Source organism: Amblyomma mixtum, chromosome 2 (genome assembly GCF_055824585.1).
Source record: "Amblyomma mixtum isolate Tamu chromosome 2, ASM5582458v1, whole genome shotgun sequence".
NCBI classification, from domain to species: Eukaryota; Metazoa; Arthropoda; class Arachnida; order Ixodida; family Ixodidae; genus Amblyomma; species Amblyomma mixtum.
In genome coordinates this window covers 253,866,635-253,877,267 of record NC_143013.1, presented here as the reverse complement: position 1 = coordinate 253,877,267, position 10,633 = coordinate 253,866,635, and the positions used below count along the sequence as shown (strand labels likewise).

The window sequence follows — 10,633 nt, the reverse complement described above, 5'->3', positions numbered from 1 at the left end:
AACTACACACTTTGGCTGCCGACTTTGACTGCTTCTTCAGATTGGTTGTATCCATGGCTTTGTTCTCAGTAATGAGGTATGTAATGTGGTCACCCACGGACGCCTGACGCCCCCCCTCGGAGCGGACGACAACTATTTAATTATTTGTCGTCTGCTCCAAAAGGGGGCGTCAGGCATCCGTGGGTGACCTCATTACTGCGAAACCACGCACTCTGACGTCATAACTATTTCGACCAACCGAAAAGCGTGACACCTCTGCTGACAACCTTCTGTCGACAACGATGAGGCATTATAGGCTTTCGCCTTAAAAGAGGGGAGTAGGGGCAGCTTATTTCTCAAATAAAACCGGAAACGAGTCGTCGCCCCCTCTCCAATCTTTAAATGCGCTCGTCCGTCGATGACCAGTCTAGATTTAGAGACCCGCTGACCCTTAGCTGTAGCAAACTGCAGCTACAGGAAAATATGGGTTCCGTTACATTACCACGCGGCCTAAGAAAGAAATCCACAGTCGCAGCGAAAGTTTCCAGGAGCGTAGCTTGTTTATTGAGCATACAAAAGAATCCCACTATACAACGAATGAAGGCATAATACTGAGAGCGTGATCGCCATCAATATTTTCTTGAGCGCACACACAGGCTAGCAACGAGTCAGCGAGCAGCTGGAAACGTGTACAACGCGAAGGGCGCACAGATATGTCTATATGATACAACAAACACACACACACACGCGCGATGCTGAAGCAATACGACTGAGTAAAAAAAAAAAATGTTTGACTCCTTGTTTCTTTTTTTACCTCTGAGCGAACTAGTCTCAGTAAACGTGTTTCGTGGCCCACTGCTCATGGATTTCCTCCTGGTGCCCGTTTTGCAACTAGTACAGTGTTTCTCAAAAGTTTGTAGTTCACCGCGAACATGTCCAGGACTACACCATGGTCAGAACGCAAGCTCAGCCGTATGATGGCGCTGCAATCTGTGGCGCTCGCCTGTGTTATAGTGAACTAGAACGACTGTACCGGCATTGAGGTTGCCCTGGGCGAGGAAGTCGTGCCTCTCTCGTCCTCTGTAAACTTCACTATCAACAAATGAGAGCGAGAGGAACATGCTTTCTCGCCCAAGGCAAGCTAAATACCGGCAAGCGCCACTGATAGCAGCGCCACCACTCGGCTGAGATCGCGTTATGGGGACGGCCGCGGTAAGCTACCAAGTTTTTACTAACACTGTAAGCCACATGCACATATTGTACGCCATGAGAGGCGCCTCGTTATTTTGCAGTTCTTCAGTATGATGTCGCTTTGACGCGTAGCATTCCAAGATTGCAACCGGCCGCATCAACTGCAAAAAAACCTCTGATACAAGTTCCGAGTGATTGCTTCAGTGAATCCTTGGAGAATGATACGTCGACATTTTTACATCAGGTTTCTTTTAATATTTCTCACGACAGTAAGAGCGAGGATCGAGGAAGCTGTATCTACCCTGTCTCTTTTGATAACGATGAATACGTTGCGTAATGACTGCGGGTAAGATACTCTCACACCTAACGCAACGGTATGCGCATGAGCGAAATGAGCCCCTAGTTAGCCTGTATCACCTCATGCTCCGCGTAGCGGAATTCTTAACCTCGCCTTCATAGGAATGTTATTACCTGCACTGCTAGGGGCCAGAACGGCGTTTTATTAAGTGCCACCGAATTCTTTCATTTCTACACTGCGTCTCTGTCTGTGACGTATTCACTCATAGGTAAAAAAAAAAAATGACCAAAGAAACAGTTAACGTGAGTAGCTATCTAATAGTAGCTATGAGTTATTTCACGTACTGCCATCCATAATATTGTAAGATTCTAAAAAAAAAGGTAAGATTTGCCGGATGCACAAGGATATTCAGGTAAATGCCTCGCGAGAAAAACACTGAAGTGGTATTAGCGGCCGCCTATACTTTTGAGTGTTTTTTACTTCCTATTTACGAATTAAAGACAGTGAAAGAGGTTAAAAGTAAAGATGCTCTTCTAACATCACACTGTCGTATTTTTTTTCGACGCTGTGCAAGTTTCTATATGTACCTTTGCCGTGATTCCAGTCGTTTCAAATAATATAAAACCATAACAGTTGTTTTAAATAAAATGTTATCCGTCATTGAATAAAAATTTGCAAGCAAAAACTGATTAGTTAATTCCAACGTAAAGATTACTCGTTTGTAACAGGCGACTGCGAACAACCGTGCTCGATTTTCGTTTTTTTTAAAGAAAGCGAGATATTTTAAAACTTTGTTTCATGTTACTTGGAAATACCCTGTATATAGTGTAGCTTTATGCGCACGTACTCTACCAAGTCACACGCTCATTTGCATAGAATAGCTGCGAAACGCAGTTCCATGTCCGCGCTTCGCCAGGGCTTTCTCGTTAAACGAAGTTTCCGCAATAGTCGCGCCTTTATACAAGCGTAACCAAACATTGCTCAGTCCGTCGAATGAAACGTCTCGAGAAAAACGCGTGTCAGTGCCGTGCTTTAAAAATAACATAAAAAGAGTCAAGTGCGATGGGAACTGTACACTCGCGAACGCGCAGCGCTTTCCGCCTTTTTTTCTTTCCATCTCAAAAAAACGTAGAAAAAAGAATAAGGGAACAACAGTAATAGACTGGAGTGAGTTGGGGTCATAGAGGCGCTGCGCGGTCAGTCCTTGTTGACGAGGTTCCGGTACAGGCTCTGCACGTAGGTGAAGACGCACTTCCAGTCGGGCTTCTTCATCAACACCATATCCTCCACGTCGAGAAGCGGTGAGATGCCGGCCTGCTCCCTGCAAAGTGGTGGAGGACGCCACTTTAAATGTGTGCCCTTCGGAGCTATACTGCGCGACAACTTTTTATGGCAACGGTGCGAAAGCTACAGAGTCAAAATACGCCCTCTCGTCCTACGCAGATGAACGTATGTAGTCCCACCTTGCTGCTAGTTTTCTCTTCAGACATAGTATATTTTCAGTGTTCGTTATTTAAGACATATTTATTACACAATTCCAACTTTCAACAATTGAAGTCAAGGAAAAAACAGTGTTCTTGATTGCAACAAATTTGCTAGGCACGTATAGTTACATGAAGCCTCGATAGATGGCGCCAGTTGCTCCAGAAACGAAATAAGGCTACCGTGGGGACAGAAACGCGCCAGGCGACCAGGCACACAGTCGTGCGGATGAACTATTTGTCGGAATGACTTTCCTTAATTGCCGAGAAAAGCTGTCGCCATGTATAGCAACGAAAGCGGTCACTTGTGTCGCGTGTTCTTCCCTTTGCTGTCCTTGTTTACTTGTTGGCTGTCATTTGCTTTGACAGGTTGTTAGCTTGTTTTCATGCGTAAAACACGGGTCAAAAGAAATCGTGTGGACACCACAATTCACCCGATTCCTCCTGTGTGAACAGAAGCAGCGGCAGCTAGCGCGGACAGCACAAAGAAGGCCACGTGGCACGTGCGTCATGGTGTGACGTCTACTGGTGGGCGTTGCTGTGCGCGCGTAAAACTCGCGCGTTTTTTTGAAAGGTGCAGGAGATGGCCGGAGTTTCTTAAGCCATAGCACCAAGGATGATCGCGTTTTCGAAATTCTAAAGATTGAATTGATTATTAATGACCGGTTACAGATCTTTAATTGCAAACAAGGTCCTAAATGTATTAGCTTAAAGCTGACTCTTAGAAATTAGGTAACTAGCTGGCTATTTATGACTCATCTGATTTTTGACGACCGCCAACATTAGTATTAATATGTCGCAGGTCCCATAATGTTACCTCAGAAGGACTGTTTTTACTTATTAATGACGGGGTTTTCCTGAAGTGCCTGATATGACATCCACCCGAGCGCAGCCATACGGCTACAAAGGAAAGCTATACAGCTTTCTCAGAAACTTCGTAGTTAAAGAAAAATTCGTCCTGGTCCGGGGTTCGAACCCGGGACCACCGCTTCACCGGAGAAGTCGCTCTACCAATTGAGCAAACCGGGACGGCAAGCTTATAGTAGGGCGAGAGCGAAATGATCAATAACTCGAAGTGGGAACTGTGTTGGTCAGATGTTTAGGGGAATCCCCCAAGGTGGAGTAGATTTGTAATAAGGGAGCAATTACTGATTGACATCCACCCGAGCGCAGCCATACGGCTACAAAGGAAAGCTATCCTTTCCTTCCCTTAGCTTTCCTTTGTAGCCGTATGGCTGCGCTCGGGTGGATGTCAATCAGTAATTACTCCCTTATCACAAATCTACGCCACCTTGGGGGATTCCCCTAAACATCTGACCAAGTGCCTGATATGAGCCCGAGAAGTGTTGCCTATAGGTACGTACTCGGCGGTGCGGAAGGCGAGGTCGAAGTTGTGCCTCCGGTTCTTTGGGTTCAGCTGGTCGTAGTCGAAGGCCTCCGGGTAGAAGTGGTGGATGAGTGCGCAGAAGGCCATGCCGTCGTTCCAGCTCGTAGAGAAGTTCTGCACGTCCACGTGCTGCAAGAAAACACATGACGTCAGCTCAGCCGGACATATTTGCCACTCCTATTGCGGTGTCTCTCAGAATCTTGCCGAGGACACTTACTCCTTCCTTGCCAAGAAGTATGGCAAGGACAGCGGATGCTCGAGGCCTTGCGTGGCTTCTATCTCTGCGTTCTCTCTCTCATTCCCCTTCTTTTACCCCTTTATTTCTTTCCTTTCGGCGCTGTTTTTGCATCTCCATTTGGAGCAAGACAGGGACTACGCATTTCTCCTTCCAGAAGCTTGTTATTGTAAGGCCAGCCCCGGTTTAATAAAACGATTTCTTTTCTTTCCGTTATTTCCACTCCTTCTCGTCCACCAGAGCGGCTGATATGTTACGACGATAGCGGGACTGTGGCTTATCTTGAGTAAACGACGAAGGGCGAAAAGAGTAAAAATTAAATGAGTTTGAATACATTCATTGTACAACCCCAGCCCAGCACCAAGTTGCTTCGGTGTTCGCACAGGGTGGTTTCTACACATGAGGGATCTACAGCTCCGGTTGACTGCATATATCTGGGTATGCCGTGGGGAGGTTGTTCCCACAGTGAGCTAGTGTTTTAATGTGAAGGACGGGAATACAGTAGAACCCGGATATACCGAACACCAAGGGGCCGCGAAATCGTTCGCTATATCGATACATAAAAAAATGACAATACATAAGCTTATAAATGACCTAGAGTTAAGAATACACTGCACTCACGCCAGTGACATGCTTCTTCCACAGGCGTGTCGCCTGTTGGCGCGCTGGCATGACACCGCTCGCTACGCTTTGCTATGTCTAAGTTGCTTTGAATCGAAGCCGCCGCGGACGGTGCTCCAAAACTTGCAATTGCTTGTCATAAGCAGTCTAATCCCATCACCAATACACTATATATAAGATAAACGCCCGCAAAATTAAGATACAGTTGAGTTACTTTGTTTCAGAATACAATTGTCTCGGTGAACAGGGCTAAATGCGATACATGAGGTCACCTGACTAAGCCTTAGTGCCGACGCTTAATCACAGCATGCGCTTGCCGAACAGTGAAAATGTGCAGGGGCGAAACATTGGCGATGTCTCCGCAGAACATTCAGCAGCGAAGCAGACCACGGGAGGAAAAAATGAGTGCAAAAGACCGAAGGCCACCTTCAAGCGCACTCGACGTTCACTCCGTAACGCGGTTTCACAGCGCTAGCGCTGCTATGCTAGCATGCAAGTGCACAAGGCCACCCAGCCGACCCGTCTGATGAGGGTGGAAAGTGTTCAAAGAGCGTCGTCAGGAGAAGCCCCATTTGCAGGGGAGATGCGCAGTGTTCGATATATCGAACGTCCGGCGAAATTACAGTTCGATATACAGCGCGCCTTTCTCATACTTTTACACAGAATTTTCCAGGGATAATCTGCATGTACGATATAGCCAATAATTCGAAATATCAGGGTTCAATACAGCCAGGCTCGGCTGCCCTTTGTTGCTGTGCCTCTGAATGTATTAAACAGGCAGGTATGACCGTTACACCCAGCAGCTTATACCGCTCATCATTGGCGTGTATCAGCATTGCTTGCCATTGTGCGACTTTGAGCGACAAGCGGACTCACCTCGTAGCCCTTGGTCTTGCTCTTGCACCAGTTCAACAGCATCTCCTTGATGTCGCTTGCACTGCGCGCCACTCCACCTCGGGGTGGAACGCTGAAGCTGCAGAGATGACAGACAGCATTACTAACCAGCTGACAAGATAAGCGCTATTCTATTACCTGAGCCTTAAAATGTCCGGTCTTTTGTTTTAATTGGGGGCTAAAAGATTATTCATTGGCTGATTGATTTGTAAGTGAATGATTCTATCACGATTGCTCTCCAATTCATTGAGTTACAAGTTGACACGGTCACTAATTTAGTTTAACCAAGAATTTAGAAAGGAAGCAGGAGTGCGTTGGGAAAGGTTCGTAAATGAATCGAAAGACGTGGTAGCCGAAAGCTAAACATAGAAAGACGAGTTTCATGTGCACAAGTTGTCCCACAAGAATTTATGCTTCATTGCACCGGATAAGATTAAGTAAGGCGCTCAACTGAGCGCTGTACTGCAGCTTCTTACTAAGCGCAACGCAAATCTGGGTGTTGATGGAAAATTCGAGCAGCCAAATCTCAAATCCGGTATCTTGGCAGGCGAGGGATCAGTTGCCACTGTATCCACCCAGGTGTATCGCAGATCGTACTGCGCATGCGTAGTGTTTCTGAGCCCAGCACTGACAGCGCGCCACGACAGGCTACCAGTTGTTCATAACTTTTTCGCGCATACGTTTGGCGCCAACAGACCGCAGCGACCAGCTCTTCTCTCTCTACCTCGCTATTTTACGTATACACTTTAACCCAGAAAAGGTTATAGAAAGGCTACATAGATTGCCGCAACCATTAGTCCATCGAAGAGGAGCATTTACTCCGTCAAGAGCTAACTGCAAAGAGACGTCAACCACGGTTATCCTCTCCACGGAGTAACCGTTCGCCGTGTGGACTAATCGGTCTGTGTTGTCCCCATTTTAGCGGACTGCCGGCGGCGCGATACATTTGAAGGTGGTGGTGTTGGTAGTGGTTTATTAAAAAAAAAAAAAAAGTGAAGCAGAAGAGTGTTGCCGGCCGCGGCAATTGCTATCTAATATCTTAAGCACCCGAGCTGCAGCCGGCGGAAACGAAAGGGAAAGGGAGAGGATAGTGAGGAGAAGTATAGACGGGAGCGACAGCAAGAAAGGACAGGGGAGAGCTTTGTACACTATTTACAAAATACAAAAGTAATCAAGTTCGCGCCGCTCGCGCGCTAATGTCAAAGCATTGTCCGAAAATAAGTGCGCGCGAGCGGCCACTGCGCACAATCACTTACAAAAGAAGTAAACTGTATGTGCAGTCTTTGTCAAAAGTAACCAGGCTACACGTTTTGCTTCTCAGTCGTATATTAAAGCTATTATGCCAGCCCTCAAGCTCTAAATATCTGTATGGTAAGAAGAACCCTCGTACTCACCTTCAAAGAACTTTTTGATCTTTAAAGAAGCCGTGAGGGCTCTGTTATACGAATGAGAAGAAAACCATGGAGCCTGGTTACTTTTGACAAAGACTGTACATAGCCGCGCGCACGTAGCGTCCTGTCTCGGACTAATCGCGCGCGCGGCACACTGCACTAGAGGCCGGGATGGGGCGCCCGGCCGCGTAAGGTGCGCGTTCTCCTCACCTGGGTCTCGCATCCTTTTTGGCGCCGGCATCCATCTGCTGGAACTTGGCGAAGGCATTCTTGGGGGAGTCTGCGCAGGACCGAGAGGAACGTGGTGGAGTTGTGCACGGTGTGCGGGACATCGCAGCAGAGAACACGGGACAAGGAACAGGTGGTTCGTATATACTGGTGTACGTAGCAGTTCAGTCTACTTTTCCAGTAGCAGCTACGCAGCCCTATGGTACAAACACGCGACCTACAGCGTAGCACTGTTGTGTAATCCTAGTCACGTGTGACTCGACTAGCGTTTGTGTCACTGAAGCATTGCGAATGCGCTCGTGTTCGTCCAGGCGGCAGATAGCGAAAATGCTTTGTTAAAACCGCGAAGCGGTTCTTTCGTTTATTAAGATATTACACAGTGCATGTGAAACTGAACCTATAGGAGCGCTGACGGATGCGTATTTAAACGCAACTGTATCAGTTTATCGGTCATGACAAAGGCCAGAAAGCCCCAGTCTGTGTGATTCAGCCTTCCAAAAACAAGCTTATCTCCGTGACACTTGACTAGACAATGTCCTTTGCAGGTATACGGAGATTGGGGTTTCCTAGGGACGTACTCTATGTTTTTTCTTGTTTCTTTTTTGCATAAGGCTTATACTGCGGCTTTCTTTTTTGTAGTAGTCGCATGCTGTATCCGTTTATTTTCGTCAGCGGTGTTCAGCCGGTCCTTCGTGACGCCAAGCATTGGCCGGAGTTCCGCTTAAGTTAGCTAAATTGCAAAAATAGTTTTTTTTAATTATTTCGCGCAGTCGCGAGAATGTGCACTTTCGTTTTTCTGAGTAATAACAATAAGGGTGAGAAATAAAGCACACACGTACAGGGAAGGTAATCCATTGTCTTATCACTACGATAAAATTTTTTTAGTCGCTGTCATTGTTTGTCAGCCAGTACACACCGCCTAAATAGCTTCTAAGTGGATACCACTTCACTATGAGTGGCTTACGTTTGACATTACCGGCAATGCGAGTGCGAGGCCCAAAAATGTGCAATAGAAATAATTTGAAGAAAACTAGCAAAAAAAAAAGGAGAAAATCCTAGCGATAAAAGAGAGAGAGAAAAAAAAAGAAACATTGGCGCTAAGACCAACTTCATGGTAGTACTTGTTTCCGTCCTCAACAAAAGTCGGAAATAAAGGATAATTGTCACTTTTATTTTTTTTTTCTGCGGCCAGTTAAAACGCTTATCCTCTTGTGGATGTCTCACCTCGTCTTCCTAGTTTTGCTTCTTCATTGCGCATGTGCTCATGACAATGAATTTATCGCCAGAGTTAATCGGCAGAAAGAAATCGGGATTTAAATTTCGCGAAGGAAAAAAAAAAGAAGGTAATATCAAACCTATCTGCCTGCTTCTTTCGACGCCACTGAGGCTAACACGAGAGCGACGAAAATAAACGAGGGAATTCTGTGTTAATATGATTGTAGCGTCGTTATCTTTCTCTTTTGCTGTAGCTTAATTTAAGTATACAAACTGCATATGTACGTATATTTCGGTACACTTGTTCACGTAAAGTTTGATGGCATATTATTGACGTTTTTAATCGTATACTGTGCTTACTGTGGAAATACGCATGTCTCGCATGGCTCAGTCACTCAATTTTCGAACACTTATTTCAAATAATAAATGAATTAAACAGACAAAATGATGATTGAACAACGCGGAGCTCAAGAATCGACAACCACAAATTTTATATCTCGATTGATGCAACGTTGGCCGATTGTATTAGCTGGTTATCGTGGCCTGTATATCTACTATTTTATTTTTTTTCTAGGGTGAGCTTTATAAGAACTACATAACCACGCCCAAGCTTATTCGCTCGATCATTTTATAAATTTTGTTACCATAATCCTCATTAAAAACACTTTTTTCGTCTTTCACACATTTCGACATGTTCTGATCACACATGTTTTTAAAGCCAGCTTGCTGTTTTAAAGAACAGATACGTGCAATTGTTTTATTCCGAGAGCTAGCATGGGCGAGGACACATTTATTTTTCATGGCTACTATTTCGCACACAACGGACTTCAACCCTGCCGTACCTTCTGCCCCTTTTTGAAATTTTCTAATCTGCAGAATGTTCTGTTTTACCTCTTACCACTCCTTTCTGTAATGCCCTCGGGTATGGCCAGTACATCAAATAAATAAAGAAATAAATAAATAATAACCACTTGGACGTGCACGTATGGCTGAAACAGAAAACGACGCAGCTCTCTTAATCGCAGTGGTTAAAAAAAATATTGTACGAAACTCGTACACGAGACTAGGGATAGTAGACGCAATTGAATAAACGCATGGGAATTTATCGGCTTAAAAATAGTTTTTCTTTAGTGAGCTGCTTCTCGTGTGAAGTTTTCGCTAGGATGCTTTGATCACACCATGTCACCGCCTCTTGTGATGCACAGCATAGGACTAACGCAGTATTTTTTTTTTCTGAACGGCTAGTGTAAATTACTTGTTCAGCAAGTGTTTTGCGAGACGAACCTACTGGCGGACAGGACCATGGTGCCAGAATTTACTGCAAATGTTGAAACGAAGTAGGCAGTAAGGTTTCATAAAGCTGCCGTTGATACAGAAATCTGACGGACAAAAGAAAGAAAGAAAGAGAGAATGAAGAAAAGAAAGAAAACAAGAACGAAAGAAGAATAGAAAGAAAGAAAGAAAGAAGGAAAGAAAGAAAGAACAACAAAATGCGGAAACTTTACATGGCGCCCAAAATTAAGTTATTTCTATCCTTGTTTGCATTTTCTAGCATTTTCATCCCATAGTGTTTACGGTTGTAGGCCGTTTAAATTCGTATCGTTGCGCTGCACGTTTGCGATCTTACATGACAAAGCTAAACAACACGGGTTGCATTAACACGCGCACTTCGCTAAACATCCCTGGGGAATATTTCTGCAACACCGCCGGCTT

At 45.3% G+C, this 10,633-nt stretch overlaps 1 protein-coding gene across 2 annotated transcripts in view; it reads right to left on the bottom strand.

The window, feature by feature from the left end:
• Positions 1–520: 520 nt before the first annotated feature.
• LOC149363551 (uncharacterized) overlaps positions 521–10,633 on the bottom strand; it is a 43,361-nt gene continuing 33,248 nt past the window's right edge. For both annotated transcript variants that reach the window (XM_089573535.1, XM_089573536.1), the window contains exons 7-10: positions 7,688–7,757; positions 6,069–6,165; positions 4,314–4,465; positions 521–2,789 (exon numbers count right to left, since the gene is read on the bottom strand). In XM_089573535.1, coding sequence (XP_089429661.1) covers positions 2,666–2,789; positions 4,314–4,465; positions 6,069–6,165; positions 7,688–7,757 — 443 coding nt within the window. In that variant the 3' untranslated portion in view covers positions 521–2,665. The remainder of the gene's footprint in view (positions 2,790–4,313; positions 4,466–6,068; positions 6,166–7,687; positions 7,758–10,633) is intronic.